Source organism: Archocentrus centrarchus, chromosome 19 (assembly GCF_007364275.1).
Source record: "Archocentrus centrarchus isolate MPI-CPG fArcCen1 chromosome 19, fArcCen1, whole genome shotgun sequence".
Taxonomy (NCBI): domain Eukaryota; kingdom Metazoa; phylum Chordata; class Actinopteri; order Cichliformes; family Cichlidae; genus Archocentrus; species Archocentrus centrarchus.
The window spans coordinates 11804060-11825591 of NC_044364.1; the positions used below are offsets into that span (position 1 = coordinate 11804060).

The window sequence follows — 21532 nt, forward strand, 5'->3', positions numbered from 1 at the left end:
GGCTTACATATTATACACATTATACTACATAGGATGATTAAATTTCTCACTTGGCTGCCTCTTACAGCTCAAATGTGCTGACTCAGCAACAGATAGGAAAAAGGGCAGGAAATAAAAGGATGTCATAATTGTACCTGAAGCGTTTCCCTTTAGACAGTGCTTTGCTGAGAATAGGTGGGGCTACTGTTGATGCCCCTGGTGCCACTTTGCCGCCCTTAACAGATGATCCATGAGAAGTGCAACTCTGCAAGAAATGAAGAAAGTAGTGCAGACAGTTAGTGAAACTCTGATACTCAATCATTTATACTTAGCAAAAGACCCAGAAAAGTAGTTAGTGCTGTAACGATTAATAGGAAAAACAAAATGTTCAATTATAAGTGGCTATTTAAGTACACAGAAATTAAGCTCAGGATATAACACATAATGCTGATAATTCTGTATGAGTTTAGTAGCCATCCCCAGTCAGGTCGAGTGTGTTCTCTAGCTGATGTATCCCCGTTTAGTCAGGCAGAGCGTCTTTAATTACATTTCACATTTTAAACGGCAGATTAGGAGGGGGGCACTTTGTGAATAAACTCCACACTGGCCCTCACAGCACTCCTGATTCACTCAAGAATTAATCCAACACCAGATTACATAAATGGTTTCCTAAAGAAATTGCCCTCTCAATTCTTTCCCTTTATTCTTATCAAAATTAACACTATTATCTTACAACAGGCCCCAGTCAGAGCTCTGGCACAGTGACCACGAGCACCCCGAGAACCCCACTGTGAAACACTAAGTCATGAGATAATTCTGTCATTTCAGTTACAGTGCTTCCCGTGCTGCTCTTCCTCTCTGTCTGATTGCACATCGTTAAAGTAACTGCATGTGACGTAAAGCTGGGTTCACAGTTCTCATGAATGATAAGCCTCTTTTTTTCTCCCTTACACCACTGAGTCTCAGAGGAAGCTGTTACTGCTGCTCACTAGTTGTGCAAGAAAATAGTATCATTTTTGGCCACCCTCTCATATACCCTGCGGGGGGGAGAACACCTCACTTTGTGAAACAATTGCCATGGGAAAGTTTCCTGGGGGAAGATATCTATGTCAGGGGATAAAATAAATAGCTTTTGGCAGTCTGCCATGCCATGCAGGTTTGCCACTGGCAGACAGTGGCGTAGCCTATTGGCGTAACCTATTTCACTTGTTCCCTCCTATCACAATTTTGCCTTGTTTTATGCCACTTGTGAACCTTGGATAAACACAGCACAATGTGGATTTATGTCAAGGAGAGGCAAAGAGAAAATACAAGACAAAGGGAGAGCAACAGGAAAAAAGAAAATCCATCAATATGTACTATCACCTACATAATAAGGAGCAAGGCAAAACTACGCATTCAGAACAGCCATAATCCTCCTTGGATTACTATCAAATCACAGGTCCTGAACTGTGCATAATAGGATATTTGACCATTCTTCAACAAGGACAGTCTTTGAGCTAGCGGCACAAAACTGGAAGCAGTTTACTGAAAATGCATGTCTTAACTCTTTAAGCCAAGGTGCGAAGATCATTAATGAACAACAAAATTTGTCTCTACCTGGTATTTAAACGTTAGCAAGTTCATTTAGAATTATGCACTGACATGCTCAAATGTTGATTTAAAATTCAGGCTACACTCTCCTTTCCTTTTAATAGTCACAGCTGACACAACACCCCTGCTGAACAAGTGACTAATAGTCTTGATCTATTTCCTATTCAAAATGACACCCTGCTTAATTTTCTGATGCCAGAGCCACTTCTTCAATACTTCATACTTTTCATACTTTCTTAGACACACTACATGGGTGCTAATTCAACCCGTGTCATCAAACCTTTCATAGATGTTTAAAGTTCATTAAAAAAAAATGCTGATCTGATAAAAACTAATGAATTTAAACGAATGATTCTCTAATAATCTTGAAAATGTCTTTGATAAACAAAAACCCGATGCTTTCTCAAAGCGTTTTGTGCATTAGCCGACAAACTGTTTTGTTGAGAACGCATCACCTCATAATAATAAAATAATAAAATGACTACGGTTCAAGCGAACATAGCCTTGAATCACACCAGAGCTTTCCCTAGAATATTCTGATATGATGAAGTATTTATATAGTATGCTCACTCCCGAGGGGGACTCTTCTTAGAAGACTAGTTAGTTAGCACCGCTCAAGCTTCAGGCTGATGCAAAGAGAGTTTGTGTCATGTCCTCCTTGCCTGTGTGACCCTATTCCTTCATGTCAGCGCATGTCTGTTGCCGTGCAGCGCGTCTCATGGGTGTATAACCCATCTCTTTTATTTGAGACACATTTTATTACCACAGAAGTGTTGATTCAAATAATAGTGGACACAGAGGGACATTTCAGTATGTACTTCCGATTACTTTTCCCTTTTGATTTTCTTTCCTTGTAAAGAACTTGGTATGACTCATATATGATTCTCAGCTGCTTAAAAGTGTGTATTTGGAGTAGCATATGCAGTTCACATGGAAACTGAAAATCAGACAATCAAAAATGTGACATTGTGCACCACCCTGGTAGAAGCAGTCATCTGAACATGGCTACACTGTGGTCATATAGAGATGAACATGGGCAGCAACAATACACAGGTACTGCAGGTTGTGGTGTTTGAATTACAATCAGTTGGTACTTAGGGGCCTAAAGTGTGCCAAGAAAATATCCCCCACGCCATAACACTACCAATACCACCACTGATTGATACAAGGCAGGACAGATCCACGCTTTTCATGTTATTTACGACAAATTCTGACCCGACCATCTGAACGCTGGAAAAGTAATCAAGACTCATCAGACCAGGAAAAGTTTTTCCAATCTTCTGTTGTTCACTTTTTGTATGCCTATGCAAATTTTTAAGCCCATTTTCCTGTTTTTAGCTGACAGGGTTGGCAACTGGTGTGGTCTTCTGCTGCTGTAGCTCATCTGCTTCAAGGTTCGATGTTGTGTGCATTCACAGAGATGGTTATTTGAGTTACTGTTGCCTTCCTATCAGTTCGAAGCAGTCTGGCCATTCTCCTCTGAGCTATGGCATCAACAAGTCATTTTTGCCCAGAGAACTGTCGCTCACTGGATATTTTCCCTTTTTCTGACCAGTCTATGTAAGTTTCTGAAATAGTCAGACAAGCCAGTCTGGCACCATACGCCACTGTTCAAAGTAACTGAAATTGCCTTTTCTCAGTTTGAACTTCAGCAAGTGTCTCAATCAAGTCCATGGATGTGGTCAGTGTAAGGCTAATGCACTGAAAGGGTTTAAAATAACCCTAATCATTATATTTTCCTAAAGCCAACCAAACAGCAGCTGGGAAAATTACAAATAATACTCTCCAATTTGATGTGGATTTTGCTGTTTTTCATACAGCTTTTTTGGAGCATTTCTGTAAACACACACGTCAGTTCAAGAGTCACTGGCTATCGACATATTGTGTCTCTCAGTTGTGATAGTATGTTAGAGTTCAGGGTTGTAAAGCACCTATTGTATAAAGGGTGTGCAGGTGACCATGTGTTCAATTTAAAAAAGAGCTTAGGATTTAATTTGCCTTGGATATGCTATCATTATGTCAGCATACGTGTTTTTGGTGAGCACACCTAGAGGGAAAATGTCTTTCTTTAATCCCTGAATTCAAAGATTTAATAACAAATGAACGCCGCATCTTTGGATGGAAGACAATGACTAAAAAAAGGACTTCAGCTTTATCCTCCCCTCTGCACCTGTCTTGTCAGAGCCAGCCATTTTTTTCTAGCTCACTGCACTCATCCTCCATCCTACTGCCTTGAACACATGCACAAAAAAACCCCATTGTGCTTTGATGCTGGGTTATGCTGCATACACCAAATGTTTTGAGCCTATTTAAGAACACTGGTCTGTTCTTCCTCTGAAAGTATTTTCATTTTGTCAGTGCAACTTTAAAGAAAACTGAGATATTGTAGGACTACACCACCCACACCCACATGTCCTCTCCCTAGATGGTTACAAGCTGAGGGAGTGGGTGGAGAGAAGCTGTGGTCTGGGGTCATTGTGTCAAATCTGTGGAAAAATAGGTTTCACTTGTTAATCTTTCCTTGGTCCGTACAGCTCATGCCCCCTCCTGGGTGCTTATAGCCAGTGATCTTTCACATCCCACCTTAAGCTTCCCTCACACTGTTCTATTATAGCTTGTGTTTCTGTGTTGTCTTTGCCTTCCTCCTGGCTTCCTTCCTGTGTCCAGCATTTGATGCATTTTGTGGTTGGATGCGGGGCTTCACCGTTTCACACGGAGAGCCCTAATACATTCTCGACACCCCCATCTCAGACTCCCCATGTTTAGATTGCTATTGTGCTGCCTATTGTGCTTATAATAAAGTATTTTTTATTTGACTTAAAACACAGACACTTAACAGCTTTTCAGCATTTACATCAAAGGTTGCACAGCTTCTTAGCCACCAACTGCCCAGAGCCATGATTTCAAGTGACACCCTCAAAAAGCTTTCAGATCGTGCCAACTGCAGTTCCGTGGGTGTGGCTAGCTTAAGGGGTGTTTGTTTCAGTGGGTGACACCAGACAGTGTTGAATTATTAAAGAGCCTCCATATAGTCTAAACACAGATGTGACACACACACACAAAAAAAGAGGCTTAGACTGAATGATGAATTCAACTGTTTACAAAAATGTTTATTGATTAAACTAACACGCATGCCTGGAAGACAGATTTTTATGTCATCTTGTTTTTAATCATTAAAATATGCCCATACATATTTAAGTGAGACGTGCAGTTTGTGGACGCTGTGTTTGCGTTCTTGCAATTTATATCCAAGCAGTGGGAACTTCCAGTCTATAATCTATCTTATATCTACAGTGTATAGGAGTAAGTGCATTGTAGCACAGATATGTGATGGAAAATTAGTACATATAACTCTCCTCAAATAATTCAAGAAAGACTGCACGCTGAACTTATTTAAAAACAAAAAAGTCCATCAAATTAAATAAAGAAAAGTGGGAATGCATTATGGCAAGCAGTCAGACTCTTTTGATGAAACCAAGAGTGAATTAGAGTGCAATTACCCCTCTGTGGAGACATCAGCCTTATCAGTGCCATCCACATCTTCCCCCTGCTTTTTCTAAGAATGTCTGGGTCACTCGTCTCTTCTGCAGAGTCTGCTGCTGCAGGCTGTGGTGGCTCGTAATTAATTCTGAGCCACTTTCTCTTCGATGCTTTACTTTTTTTTTTTTTTTCTTAACTGAGATTTTATTTTATTTTTTAAAACAGTCAAGAAATACTTGCCCGCCTGAATAAACTTTTCTGTCTTGATTAACTGATTACATAACATTAGTTTCCTTCAGTTTTTGAGTTGGTCGAGGGTTATGTGGTTCAAACTTGCAAAATCAAACTTATGAACACAGGTACACGCACCTGCTGTAACATGCAATTTTGTGCTTATTATGGCTATAACTGTGTTGTTGTGCTTGGATGTTGAATTCAGGATCCTTTAGAAATAGAGTACGGGCACAATTTTACATACTTCTAAGGAGGATCTATTTAAATAGGTTAAAATTCCAGAAACTTTTACAATGTAGACCAACCGAATAACTAGATCATGGGTTGGGGAACTTTACTATCAAAAGAGCCATTTTTAAGCAGATTTAGACCCAAAACGTCTGTATGGACCTGTAACACATAATAATGCATATTTAAGCTCTTTCTTATGTTTGATGCGTTTAACTATTTACTGCTATAACAAAAGAATTTCCTAACTTTGAGATAAATAAAGTATATCTTATTTTAATGACTATAACTTTGTCTATCAACGTTTCTGATAGGTGTAAATAATTAAAATCTTTTACCACAGATCTTATGATTATTCAGTACTTTAACCTTGCATTTTAATTATAACAATCCCATGTTTTTCTTGCATTTATGTTGTGGCCAAAAGTTTGGGCAGTAGCCCAAAATTTGCTTTTCTTGCACTTTGCTGCTTCAGTTTTTATTTAAATATTTTTTGACATGTTTCTATGATATAGTGAAGAACAATCACAAGGATTTCATAAGTTTCAAAAACTTTTTATTGGCAAATAAATTAAAATTGCCAATAAAAGTGGCCAAAACTTTTGGTCATGACTGCAGAACTGCAATAACTAAAATTGTTTGTTTTTTACTTACTTTTATTACCACCAGAGTGGAACAATTGCGAAGTGAAGGAAGGAATATCTAGCAGAGCGGCTATAAAAATATGCAAGGCACTTTGAGTCCCGCCTGTGTTTTGCAAATGAATCAAATTAAAAGAAGCCTACTCTCATATTAATAATAATAAGAGTAATTTAAAAATGGCAGCCTGTGAAAGTGAAAGTAAACAAACATTAGGAAAATTTTTATTTAATTTTGACTAAAGTCCAGCAGCAGATCAAGCATACCAGCATTCCAGCAAAGGAAGTGGTGAAAGGCAACACATTTGCTCATGCACTGTTAAATCCTCTATTTCCCTCCATGATTTACTTTTCTGAATTTTGAATCCATAGCTGGTGGGACTCAGCACTAGCCATTTATGTGCATACGTCCGTGCTAACCACCGCAGCTGAGATACGCCGTAATTGAGAAGATTATTTTCATATTTGTCTAGTCTGTCAAAGCCACAGGGAGGCAATGAGGATGGTCAAAAGAGAAGCGTGTGGCTCTGGAGCTTGTGGCTTTCATCAGGATGTTTGTAAAGCATAATACAATACATAATATAGTACAATGGAGACAACAACAACAAAAATAATTTTATATATATATATATATATATTTCAAAATCTTTGGACATTGGCTGCTTTTTCAGTCATTTTCAGCTACATTGACCTATGAATCATTCAAGAATTAAAAAGGCACCTAACTTAAGGGATGAACCAGTCTTGTGTTGACACATAACAGAAAACTTAGCAAAGAAGCAATTTTAAATGGTATCTTTAGGTACTTTGTTACTAGCAGCCTGTCAAAAAGAACACCTAATTTCTTTAATTGAAGGCCTAAAAATGATTTACAGCAGATGAGCAGTATCTGAAGGTCATGTCCTTAAGGAAAAACTCCACCAAAGACCTGACACAGGCCCTGTCACAGGACCTGAGAGGCCTTTCAGCTGACCCATTCACTGTTTACTGAAGCATGATCATAAGTGGTGGAAGAGTTGCTGTCAACAAACCATTCTTAACAAAGGGAAATAAGTTGGGAAATAGCTGAGGTATGCCAAAATCCACAAAAACTGGACAGAAAATCAGTGGTAACGTCTTACAACAGTGAGTGTCTATAGCAGCCATCACCAATAGGCGGACCTCGGTCCGGATCCGGACCGAAATGATGTCTCAAGTGGACCCAAACCTAATACGAAAACAGAAATAACCACTTAATTAAAATCTTGTTGAGCGCTTTCTGGTTTATCGGCGCAGCTTTTACAGTCCTTACGGTAGTAGTGAAGCGTCCAAGGCAACCCACTGACCAATTGCATGCGAGTTTGGCTCTACCACGTGATACCACCAAGCTGGTTCCTGCAGGCTGGTAAACTTTGTAACAAACAGGGTTATTATAGTCAACGAAAACGAAAACTGAAACTGAAAAAAACATTTTCATTAACTGAAATAAATAAAATCTATAATTAAAAGCAAAAAACAGTATTGTGAGTTTACAAAACTAACTAAAACTATGAGAAATTATAGATAAAATGACCTTTGTTTTCGTAAATTTTATTACAAAAACCTTGTGGATTGATATGAAATCATTTTTTTCCGCTCTAACAGTTTAAGCTGGGCGCGCCATCAGGCAACTGTGTGCGTGCGTGTGTGTGCTCACAGCATCGACCCGCAAAGTAATGGCAGCGGTCTGCCGAGAAACCGCACTGATCCTTCATCGTAACTAGGGTTTAATCCCGGGATCCGGGATTCCCGGGAAATGCGATCAGAACCATTTCCCGTTTCCCGGGAAACGTTAGACGGGAAACCGGGAAAAAAGTCGCGCGCGTCGATTTGACTTTCAGAAAGAAAAGAAAGCTTCAGAATGTTAAATTTAAGGAAATATTGAGAGAAGGGTTCGTTTAATGCGAAAAGCATTACTCTTCATTTCAGGCACGTTCAGCCTCCGTTTAAGGCTTCAGCCTTCATCTCAAGCGTTTTAATAGAGGTATTACACAGTTGTACTTTTTTCCTCTTTAATTTGTTGAAATCGTAGGCAATGTGTTTACCCTAAGGTATTTTGTATTATATAATTTTATATTATATATTGTTATATTGCATTATATAGCCTATAAAATATGCCTGCCCTGAACAATAAAGAAATATCTGTTTAAGTTCGAGTGTTTCTTTTCCTCGTTTGCAGCCGCTTACTAACAATCATGAATTAGGATGTGGGCCTAATGTGTGAAGAAAGTATCATGAAATAGATTGCTTTAACATATTTCGCTTTTAAAATGGAGTTGAGTAAAATGTATATTTTTTAGGCTATAAGGATTGGCCAGTTTTTCAATAGACGATTCACAGCGAACCTACTTTAACCCTCAGACACGGTGTTATAAATTTGCTGTTGCCAGAATGGCAATGACCAAGTCGTAGTGCATTACTCAAGGCCCTGTGTTATGCCATATTATAGTGTAGTACGGTAGTTAACTTTTCAATGACTATTACAGCGTTCCACTGGTGGAGATATAGTGCAACAGATGTCGCCACGACAGCGTGGCTGAGCCTTTATCAATGCTGTGGAGATGAACCGTATTGTTTTGCACCAGCAGTTGTAAAATATCTTGGAATAATTCCATGTACAGTGGAGGAATATTCGAATTATATTTGTTAAGGGAGTGTTGAGGAACGATACAACACCGCATAGCTCGAGCACTCGAATGCAGAGATGTAGGTTTTATTGCGTTAATCAAGCCAACGTTACCCCCTACTGGGCATAACAGGACATAGCTGGAAAGCTACCTCTACAATATCAGAATAGGTTAAGGCCGACACAGGCTACAGAAGGCCTAATTAAAATAAAAAAATAAATAAACTTTTTCCCGGGATTCCCGGGAAATGGCTCGTCATTTCCCGGGATTTGATTCATGTCATTTTCGGGAAAAATATTAAACCCTAATCGTAACCTGACGTACTACATGTCGGGTCCACACAGCCCACAAGGTTGTGATTAACCTGTTCGGTCCTTGTGCGTTTCTGGCTACTTTTTGCTGCAGTGTTTGAATTTATCAGTGAGAGAATAACAATCAGGAATAATAATCAAAGCATCAATATAAGGACTCACAAATGTCAGCAAATTCCTGGAGGGAGACTGCTGGAACTATCGGAATGGATGTGAGGAAATGAAGAAAGTGGAAAAACAGGGACAAATATATTTGCAGCCAAAAAACTGAGCACGAAGAGCGAGGACCAAAAAAAGTCCCATCCGGAACCGCATATAAAACACCATCACGCGACCGCAAGGTAATTAACATACACAATCCTCATGAAATTTTGTCTGACTGGACCTCTTTAAATTTTATTTGAACACCCCTGGTCTATAGCCATCTGTAAAACACGGCGGAGGCTCTGTCATGGTTTGGGGCTACATTTCAGCCAGTGGTGATCAACAACTTTGATCATCCCATAAAACAGAATGATCAAAGTTGTTGTTGAAACTTAGTCCTACTACTAATATTTAGAGTTTGCCATTTCTGATATTTTCTACCCTTTTAGAGTCGATACAACCGATTATTATTAAGCACCACTTTAAAGTATAATTTACTTCACCGTTTCTATTCCTACAACATGTGTCCGATGTCATCATGTCAGTGTATGTGGTGAGTGATAACAGGAAAGCGTCAATGTAAGCCCTGCCAGGTTATGAGCAGTATGCAATCACTGTATTAAGTATTATTATGTGGTTGTTTCTGGAAAACATGGTTCAGTCATCCAGAAGCTGCTGGCATCAAACCAACCGTTTCAAAATATTCACGAGCAGAATCACATTTAGCTACCAGTACAGTTGTTCTTTACACTATATAAGTGTTGCTGGAGTTTTGACCTCTTTAGAATTCCGAATCCTTGACACCAAAACAGATTATAATTTCTAGTCTGCAGTTTGTCACTGGAATCTGTCACTGTGAACATGGCAGGCAGATTTTTCCTCTGTAACGTGTGATGCATTTATTTTAAGCTATAATTCCCCACTGCCTATCAGCCCATGTCAGATGTGAGTGTGAACAAAAGGCTTGAACCAGTACAGAGATTATTAAGATGAATTGTACATCATAAATCATCCTGTCAAGAACTCAAAAGAACATAATGTATTTAAGTACTGTATATATAAAGAAGAAAATGGTGATAATGATGATTAGAATATTACTGGAAATTAATAAATATATAATAGATAAAGGCGTACCTTTTGGAGCTGAAGGCTGTATTGAAGTCTTGGGGTAGATTTGGACATGAGGCCAGAGGCATTGACAGTACAGTCTCTCAGGCTGCGGCTATCAGAGAAATGAGCCTGGAGTTTTTCCCTGTGTCTCCTGCGGATGGAAGCATGCGCTGTAAGACTACAACAAAACTAAAGAAATGATCCACAACAATAGATAGTTTAATGACAATACAGCCTGCAATTAAGCAGACAAAAGGATTTCTATGAAGCAGAAAAAAAACCCTCCAAAAGCTGTATTTGATCTATTGAGGTGTCATCTCGTTACTCTAGTCACTACACAGTTTGATCATTGGTTTATTAGGTCATATCTTTACACACATCTAATGGCAAAGTTATTACATTTATTGACTTGTTAGCCTGTGTTTCTGAAACTCACACATTGTGGATAAAGGAACTAATATACATTTTTTGTTATGTAGTGATAAAACATCTTTGACAGTTTGGAGGTTTTTGAAACAGTGAAATGTAACATGTTTTTTTTTTTTTAAACACTTCATTATTTAAAGTGACAAAGTACATTTTAGCCAAAATTAAACTCAGATCTTTTCCAAAGTGTAACTTAAGGTGGTAAAAAGTGCTACCAAAAGAGTCTTGCACAAAAAAAAAACCAAAACGTGCATTTAATCAAAGGAAATGTGCCGTGGAACCAGCTCTGTCTGAACTTCACCACAAAAAAGTGAACAAACAAAACAAAAGAAAGAAAAAGTAAAATTCTTCTGCTATCATTTAAAAAAGAAAGATGATAATGTTCTTTCATTTTGGATTAAATTTTGATTGGATTAAAAATTAATTGATGCTTAAGACTTCTGGATTAAATGTTAATTCACCATTAAATGTTAATTTTTTAAATTCTAGAACACAAAATTCTCTCTGCAGCCCAAACCTATTAAATGTTTCCTGAGTAAAGGATGATGGCAAGAAGTTAAAAAAAAAAAAAAGGTGGAAAGCAAATCACTGCATTGGGTTATAGGGACAACAAACTATAATGGAACTAGCTAATGGGTTGGAGGGACTAAAACATGGTGCAGGAACCCAAACTAATAAATAATAATAATTAAATTAGACCACCTAATGGGAGCCTTTCTGGAAAGTTTACTAATCTTTTCTGTAAAGTAGGGATACCAAAAAAAAAAACTGAGTAAGAGAAGCTATTTATCACTGTCATACTGCTTCTGAAGGAAGGAGACTCATTATAACGATTTGTGATTTTGGATAATTTTCAGTACATTAATTCTATCTGTGAGCCAACGCTATCCCTTCATGTTGACCAATATGTGCTGCGCTACTCACAGCACCACACTATTCAGAAATAAAAACCCCTTTTTTGTTTAGTAAGCCTAATTCAGTCAGCACAGCATTCATTGGGTCCCACTGAATGAATATATACACTCTGCCATTACTTTTCCTCTACATTCCTTTTCCTTCTTCTTCGATGCCATGCATAATTGACTTTGGTGGGCTGCTTTTGAGCTGCCAGGGAACCCTCTTATCTTGTCACACACATGTACACATGCACTTAGGGTCTACTGTACTTGAACTTGCTCTAGCTCTCGCCATATCTGCGTATTTTGTTTTGTGTGAAGCATTTTGTGACACACCTGCTTACTAAAACCACTTTGCAAATAAATCTTACATGAGTATCTGTCCCAAATGCATCCTACACTATTTAGATTTGTTGCCTTGCTAAAACATCCTCTAGCTGACTCACACTTAGAATTTCATTGGGCTCCATGCCATGATAGTAAAGTGCTCTTTTTGCACAGCCAGGGGCATACGCTACTAATGTGGTTCTCGCTGGCATCACTCACTTGTTGTGGCGGTAGAGAGCCATACATGCCACTCCAAGAAGACAGATCCCCGAGGCAATGCTGAAGATGGACAGCACCTGCCTCTGGTAGGTGTCACCACTCTCTGTGGAAGAGAGAATACAGTTCAGTCCAATGAATTTCTGCTGCGACACAAACGATATGGACAGTGGTTGTGATTGAGCTGAGAGGAAGAGATGGATCATGGATTAACATACCAAATACACATAAACGGTGCAATGACATTCACTCGAAACCACACACAGGCATCCACCCACAATCTGCATTTGCATAAAGCGACCAATGCTGCTGTCAGTAAATGTCACTGTTTGAGCATGGGATAGGGACATGGCAGACACAGGCAGGGCTCAGTGACATGTGCTAACTGAAGTGTGATAATCATTTCGTTCAGACAAACCCAGCAGGGAACACCGATGGACTGTCTGCGCAGCAGGAACCACGCTTGGTGTGTGCGTGCATGCAAAGGTTGTATATGTGTCAGCATCCAGAGACTGATGGCGACAGGGAATTAGCAGCAAATGAATGCTCCCGGAGCTTCTTGTCAGACCCCTGCACGTCAGCACCAGAGGCTTAAGGTCACAAGCAGCTGGGACAAGTAGCAGTTGATCCCCACAAATATCTTTCTCACTGAGCAGCTGGATTGTGGTGCTGAGCTACTTAACGCAGCGCATGGCGTGGAGTTGAAGGGCATGCATGCAGTGGCTTATCAAAAACTCTCATCATGATACAATCTTGTGACCAAAATGAGCACAATCCATAACCTGCAACTTATGTCACTAAGCCACAAACATTGCTGAGAGTCACTCCTCTGTTCCACCATCATCCATGACCTTATACACAAGCTCCTGTGGCACTACTCAATCACTCAAAAACAATAAATCCCACAATGTCTGATCTTACTACCTTGACAACTGCAGGGGAAAGTGCAGAGAACATCACCGAAACCTGTTCATGACCTTTAAGGGCTTGTCTGTGGCTTTTGAGGCTGTCAACAGAGAACTGTCCTGGGAGGTCTTCTTCTTCCGTGCTTGTCTGCCCAGGTTTATCAACTTCCCTCAACTCTTGTTTTTTGAGGGCAGGTACTGTTGGAGAGCATTTTTGTTCAAAGCTAACATTTGAGTGCAACCATGCATTCTTCCTCTGCATTACATCAGTGCTGCATCAACACAATTTGAAGGGTAGTGTGATGTAACCAAGTTCAAACAGGAGAGAAACCTTTTCAATATCAGAATGCTTCTGGCAACAGATAAAGATAAAATCTGAACATATCCCAGAGTGACAATATGTGAATATATACATCAGAGGTCCAAACTACCCACTCAGCTCCCATAAAAGTGAGGCAGGATGAATTAAAATAGAACTGATCCAAAGAAATACTGCAGGAGTGGCCAGCTGTGACACATCATTGCTTATTTAATACTGTCAACCAATGTGGGTGGGTGGGTGTGTGTGAGGAGAGGGGGTGATTTTCTTTGCACTGGATCATATTTTGTACTCTTAAAACAGTTTTAACACAACTGAATTGGAAAAAAAAAACATATACTGTGTAACTGAGCAAATATAACTCTACAAAATACAATATGAAATATAAAATCAGCCATGAGATGAACAACAAACTCTGGACTTGTATATTTTTGTCCCATCATGTAATTTTAAAGGGATTTTGTTTTCCCTGTGCAGCTAGAAGATGGGAATGTCTTGGCAAAAGTTGCCTTTTTTCTTTGTTTAGAAGTAATGTGCCACTTGAAAATCTGTGCCCCAGTAAATCCTCCGGCCTTTAACATCAGTGAAGTGACCTCTGCATGGTTACATATATAAAAGATATTGAAAGCATCTTTTCCTGCTCCTGCATTATCAGCGCTCATGTGGAGCACCACCTGAGACAGGCCTCTGCCTTTTTTGAGGGATGAAACAGGCTTTTCCAGAATATGAACATAAAAACAGCTGTCTACAAAGCTCTGCTGAATGGCTGCAAGGAAAACCGACATGCAGTCTGTATATAAAACCATTACAGGCCTTTCATGCCAGATGCCTACAAGGCATTCTTGAAATTAGATGCAACAGCATGTTATAAAAAAAAAAAAAAACACCAAAGTGAAGAGTCTTAGCTATATTGGCTAAGCCATGTTATTTTGACTCAAAGACAAGACAATCCCATATGGCCGCTATGCCAGAGATACACTCTACACTTGACAAGAATAGCATGCCATAATGAAGTCCATGCTAAAGAATCCATGAAAAAATGGGGTATTCAGCCTGCAAAACATCAGAGTCAACTACTCTGAGTCACAAAGAGCTTCAGTTGCTAGGCTAAAAAAAAAAAAAAAAAATGCAACAAAATCAAAAGACAAGATTACTTTTAGAGTGCTCAATTCTACTTCAGACGGAGCTTTGCTGTAGTCTGACTGGCTGTCTCAGACTGTCACATATCAGACTTATATAACGAGCTATCAGACAATTAACTGATAAAGCAGAGAGGAACTCATGATGGAACACAATGAATAAGAAACCTAACATGGACAGTGCTTACCTCAGATCCCCCCCCCAACAACAACAACAGCAACAAAAAAAACAAAAAAAAAAAAACTATCTGCACCTGTCTGTTATCTGTCCAGCTATCAATCGATCAATCCTGCACTCATTTCCTCTAATGCATCCGCCCACCTCCAGTAGCATTCTGAACTAATTTAGTCCCCCAGATTAAAGTTACTGAAGTGAGGAATGCTGTGTGCTGGGCATACATCCTCTCCCTCTATTTCCTGGAGCAAGTGTGTGATCTGACAGCAGTGTATGAAGCCATGTTAATGGAAAACTTCAAATTTTTTATGTATGCACAAAAGCAAGGCAGAGAGCGAAAAAAAAAAGATGGAAAAAGAGAAAATGAAAAATGGTGTGGCAGAAATGTGTGTGTCTGTCTGAGGGGATGATTGTCTCTTCCCTCCCTTGTTTCCTTTCTTTCTTTCTTTTTATTTGTTAACAACCTGTAGGAAGGTGAAGAAGTACCTAAAGTCATATCAATGAAAATTAAATGAATATTGTACTCATTAGTGCCTAATTACATCTTCCAACAAATTGATGCATTCTCAAAAAACATAGGAGTGGACGCTGGTTTGTGAAAGCAGGCGGCCATGTTGCCCCACCATCTTGAACACAGTGGCCGGGGTGGACATTGCTGTTACGCTTAATTGCTGTTTATGTATGAAACAGCCGCACTTACAAACAGGAAAGTTCAGGATATCCTCAGCAACTCACCTCGGTTTTGCTGTCATCGGACAGATATGAGCTCCACTAACTCAATTAATTAGTATTGTATTGGACTCCGTTCACAAAATTTTACAGCCTCCTCCAAAGTACTGTAGACAGGGACTCCCAGCCTATTGACAGCTGAAGTAAACAGCTGACTGACAACCTGCACTCACTACATATGAACGGTGGCCAGTTTTTGAGGTGACTCAGGGGTAAAAAAGTAAAATACTGCAAAGTATTTAATTGACACATATTTTTTATTTTTTATTCCTGATGAATTGCTAAGTGTTGATATTATTCATATTATATGTTAAATTACAGTGTGTACAAAAAAGGTTTTTCTACACAAACATACTGGCAGAAACATGCTGGCTAGCCGTGGTCGTTATGGGGTACAGTCTAAATTTAATGTTTCTGATTTCTCTTCGCTGACTAAAACATGTTTGTCCTACAGCAGCTACTGTAGTTAGGATTATTTGCATGAATTGGCACGGACAAGAAAACAGAAATCAGTTGACTGGAACCTGCAATCTACTGACATCACACAGTACCTTTAAGAGTGTTGAGGGAGGCTTGATTGAACGTGGTTAACACTGTCTGAAAAACTATCCGACTGTCAGGCACTACATTTATAGTGAATGCAGTTACACACTTTCATGTGTATATACGTTATGTACATAAAAAAAACATTCACACACAAATCCGCAAATCATTTCCACAAATTTTTGTTGTGGCGCGATTATACTGATAACTATGATTATTTCAGCCACTACTATCCTGATATGAAATTTTCATACCGCTTCATCTCTACATATAGTAGGCAGTCAATAGAGCTTTATACAGTAGATGAATTGCTTTCTTTGCTCCATACTCATTACATCACTCTTCTAACGGTACTGTTCTTCATGCAGACAGAATACACCTAATTCACCACCACGGTGTTTCCATGGCGACTAGCCCACATTAATTTTCCAAGGTGAGCGGCCTTGTTGTGCTGGTTTGTGTGTTTTGTATGCAGTATTTCACAGATGTAAGGCACACAAAAAGATTGAGCACTCGGCACAGTCGGTAAAAAGTTGTCTTACCCATGAACTCGATCCCAAGTTCATCCGCTGTTCCGTTCAAGGTCAGATAGCATGAGAAATGAGGGTGGGGAAAAAGTGAGAGAGACAGAGCATAAAATAGTTACAACATGATATGCCTCAGGTTTTTTTTTTTTTTCCCTTCAGAATTCACCTTAGGGGTGAGACCCATGCTGCAAATACACCGTAGAGTTGGTTCGACAGCTTTTTCGAACATGGCTTCCTCTTTTGCACCAGGTAATGAGCCAGTCAGCCAGCCTCAGATGCTTGGAATGCTTTCCCGTGATACTCTGAATTCACACAGCCTGCAGTGGCTTTGATTGAAGCAAGAAAACAACACAGATATGGGGGCTGAGAGGATTAGAGGAAGGATCATGAAAATAAAGTTGGAAATGACATATCATGTGGCTTTATGTCATTGATGTTGCTTTGCACAGGCCTTTTATATTGATTTGAGCCTGAGGCATTGCAGTAATTGTCCTCTTCTGTCTCCAAGCATAGCTTTTCACTATTCACAATCTGGTCGCTTTAAGATGTGTCACTCTAACACACACACGCTCACACAAATGCATGTGTACCCACACATGCATTTAAGCTTGCACGTATTTTTGGTCTTTTGCACATGCACACACTTTGACATTCACCCTCTCTTTCACTCTCCTCCTAAGACACACAGCCTTTCTTCATGCAGTTATGTCTTTTCTCACAATCCCAGCGCTGGGGAAACAGATAAAAAGGAGCACTCGTGTTCTTTCCATCCTGGCAGTGCCCTCTTTTCTGTCACTGTAATGTAATCTTATTTAAATTAAAATGAAACCCTCACTAGTAATTGCTTTTCTGACAGAGGTGGTCTGAGTTTTAAATAGAAGACGGCTTGCCAAGCCCTGACAGATTATGTGTTGGAACCTCTAAAAAAATGTCTATAAAGCAGCAAAAAAAAAAAAAAAAGGCATTTTGATTGTACCATGGGAAAATCTGTCAGTGCTAAAGCTTTTATTTAAAGAAAAATAAAAACACCCAGCATAACAGGAGCCTGATCCATTTAGGCAACAGAGAAGCATTTAGGTGAATGAATTAAAATAACTGTGCAGAGTTATGTGGCTTTATTAAGGGGTGAAATGTAAACGATGTCATTTAAACAACAGAAAACCTCTTTAATGACATAAAAGGAAACCTTCAGAGGGCATTTGGACTTGAAAATATTAAGATAAATGGTAAAGTCAAATCACGTTATTTACTCTAAGATTGCTTGACAGAGTCTTGATGAGCCAAGGGGATTTTCATGATTAGAGTGATGACAAGAAGTAAAAAAAAAAACAGCCTGAAAAGCAGGTCTGAAATTCCCAAATTAATCAATGAACAAATGACTTTATGTTTGTATTTAGACAGGCGGCAGGTGTCATTGGGTTTTTGTTGAACAGAATGCAGGGTCCACATTTTCCTTCTGCAGCCTCGAGGATTATTTTACATGCCAACATTTATGATACGCTCCTTCTGAATCATAGTCAGTCTCATAGCAACCTTGCAAAGTAACGATTAAACAGTTAAGAGCCAATCACTTCTGGCTGGGGGACTTTATGCTTTTTGCTACGAGGAGTTCTGAGATATAACTGCACGATGAAGATACGGCTACCACTTTTCATACTACTCAACTTGCTGTCACTGTGGCACAAGAAATGTGCAAGGCCAAAAACTGAATGCAGCATCTTAGTGATGTTGCTTGATCTGTATTATACATTCAAGCCTTTCTCTGTGATTGCCCATGGCAACAGCCAACCCTTCTCCACTCTAAATCGCCCTGACTGTCATAGCCTGTGCAGATGATGTCATTACAACTCTGATACGCATCCCTTCCTCTGGCATTGCCTTGTCTGGAGACATTCACCAATCATAATATGTGCAGGCTCCCAATCCTTCGCACTGGCAACTCGAAGCACCCAGGGGAATCATTCACGGCGTCTTACGGGAGCCTTGAGCAAGCTTGGAGAATACCTGTGCATCATGTCAGATGCTTTTGGCCCGATTAAGAGGCAGGAATCTGGCTGGTGGGAGAGACAATGGCAGGAGTGAATCAAATCCTTAATCCCCTCCCTCACTTGGGAGAGAAGGGAACTACCGAGCCAATGTGTGTGTGTGTGTGTGTGTGTGTGTGTGTGTGTGTGTGTGTGCGCCTGTGTCTGTTATTGAATTCAATGTCCTGTGTAGCTACTTACTCCAGGCATAATATCTACAGAAGATCAATAGTTCAAATTAGAAGATTGTCTCCTTCCTCTGTGTGAAGAAGCTGGGTAAAACCAAAAAAAAGGCCCATCGCTCTCCACCTCCTCTTCAGTCTTCCACCAAATATCCCCTCTGTAGCCTCAGAGGTGCAACTTGCCCAATTGAACACTATTAGTGAGATGCTCTAAACTTTTTCATGGTTAAGAAAGAAACTCAAGCCAGGTTCTCAAGCAGTTATAAACTAAATTGTTGCCTTCCTACACTGCCATGCCTCCTCTTAAAGACCCCCCACCACTTCCCCTGTGCTATGTTAAACTCCAGCATCCTCTCCTCACCTCATTTCCAAAGCTGAGTTCACTGCAGTACAGCTGGAGTGTGCCACAGGGAGACTTAATTCTTTTAGCCCATTAGCTTCTGTGATGTGCAGGACAGACTTGATTATAGAAAAAAAATCATTATCATGATTATTTTGGTAAATAGTGAGACTGCAGTTTGCCACAGTTACTTATCACCTTTAGTATTTATTGAACATTAAGTATATTTGTCTTTTTACAATGGCCTTTTTTAGTAATGCAAATAATTCAAGTGGAAAACATACAGCCTCTCCACTGCGAGAAATGTGTGGGTGCAGACAATCGCAACAAGAGGTCCATGTTGCAATTTTCTTAGGTGAACTGTCAGACCTGCACAAAAGCCACGAGGAGAGCGAGCAAGGGCTGAGTGATGGAAGTGTATTCCGACTATTACTTTGTCTCAACAGATCTTGTTGACCCAAGATTCCTTTTTCCACCATCTTGCCTGAGGCTGAATTAAACAGTGAGCAGGTCTGGGCTTTCAGGGAGGGGCCGCTGTGGGGCATTACTGTGATAACGACTGCAGCATAATAATCGCTTTAGCTCAATTACCTTGTTTTCATAATCATTGGAGCCAAAATCATAACTGAAATTAAAATTTGATTAAAACCTAAACAGCTTTCGCCTGCGATTCTGTAAGGATGTGTGAGTGACTGAGTGTCACTGTGTGCAAGCCGGTCCAGATTGCTCTTTTGAGTATTTTACCAGTCGATACCAAGAAAAAGGATAAGGGGCAATAAATGATTTGTGACTGTAAGGTGCTCAGACATTGATCTAAAAAAAAAAAAAAAAAGACGATCAAAGTGTGCAAAAAAAAAAAAACTTTAAAGTTGCTTATATATGTATATACACACTGCACTTGAGATTTAGCTGCTGTTAGTATATGCATGTATGTTTGTATGTTATTACATGATTTGGATTTTGGAAGCAGGATAATCCCCCAAACCCCTGGTAATCTGGGTAAATTTCAGATGAGCATGTATCAACAGAGATCAAAAATAGGCTTCATTCCCCCCCTCTCAAATCATCCAATGTTATTGGTTATGGTCACTGAAAGCTGTTTTCTGTGGTTAACTGGTACAAGCATTGAGAGGTGAAGCTGATTTGTTTTTTTTCTGTAAAGGTCAGGGGTGTACTCAGCACACAATCTTAATCTACTACGGAAGAATTCTTCTGGAGTACGTTTTTGCAATTCTTTCTTCTAGTAAAAGACAAGCATTCTAATTAAAATGCTAAGGAATTCATAGATTTTCCATACCTTCTGATATTTCAATCTCTTCTGTTGCTCTGATCATTTCTATTTTTAGATAAAAAGCCTCTGAACATGGATTAAGGCATTTGGTGTAAGAAGAAAAAAAACATTTTTTTTTTCGTCCATTGTCTATATCTTCTAATCATTGTGTGAGCTTGCTAATGGCTCACGCAATGTCAATCCTTCGGTCACTGCCTACACAATTGTGTACATCATTTTCTATGGTTGTATATTGTACTGTAATAATCATTTTCTAATTTCTCCAACCTAAAAAGATTATGTAGGCAGAAGATGAATTTTCCACCAAAATTCCAAAGGAGCTAAAGGGGTCACAAGATGAAAAGTGTAAACTGACCATCAGAAAGATCAGTAATTTTCCCAGAGGTCCAGTCTTTTGATGATTAGTCTTTTTTTTCTAAATGAGGCTTGTATACATATACGTATAGAAACTTGGCTCCCGGATCAGAAAAGGTTCAATTCAATTTAATTCCAATTTATTCATATAACACCAAATCACAACAACAGTCACTTCAAGGCACTTTATAAAGTAAGGTAAAGACCTTACAATAATTACACAGAAAACCCCAACAAATGACCCCTATGAGAAAGCATTTGGCTACAGTGGGAAGGAAAAGCTTCCTTTTAACAGGAAGAATCTTCTGAAAGAACCAGGCTCAGGGAGGGGCAGGCATCTGTCGTGACCGGTTGGGGGTGAGGGGATGGAGATGGGACAAAAAACACCCTGTGGAGATTAATAATAACTAATGATTAAATGCAGAGTCATGTATAAACACAGAGTGAGAAGAGGTGAGTGAAGAAGAAATGTTCAGTGCATCACGGGAAGCCCCCAGCAGTCTAGGCTTATTGCAGCATAACTAAGGGGTGGTTCAAGGTTACATAAGCTTTATGACAATTTTCTCTTAAACTGCTCATCAAAATTTTTAAATTACAGTCTAGCATGTAATGCTAGACTACTTAGTCAACAATGTAAACAAACAGGTGAACATGGAGGAGGATGGAGGCAGAATAATAGGTGCCCTGCTCTGTGCCATTGTCTGTTTGTACAGTAACATAATTCATAGGATCAGGTTGGACAAAGTCAACCATTAACAACTTACCATGAATGTAATG

The 21532-nt window shown here is 39.4% G+C and overlaps 1 protein-coding gene across 1 annotated transcript in view; it reads right to left on the reverse strand.

Moving 5' to 3' along the window:
* Positions 1–21532, reverse strand: part of nrg3b (neuregulin 3b) — a 209522-nt gene that overhangs the window by 22518 nt on the left and 165472 nt on the right. Inside the window, exons 4-7 of the mRNA XM_030755072.1 lie at positions 16580–16606; positions 12231–12333; positions 10387–10513; positions 135–244 (exon numbers count right to left, since the gene is read on the reverse strand). Coding sequence (XP_030610932.1) covers positions 135–244; positions 10387–10513; positions 12231–12333; positions 16580–16606 — 367 coding nt within the window. The remainder of the gene's footprint in view (positions 1–134; positions 245–10386; positions 10514–12230; positions 12334–16579; positions 16607–21532) is intronic.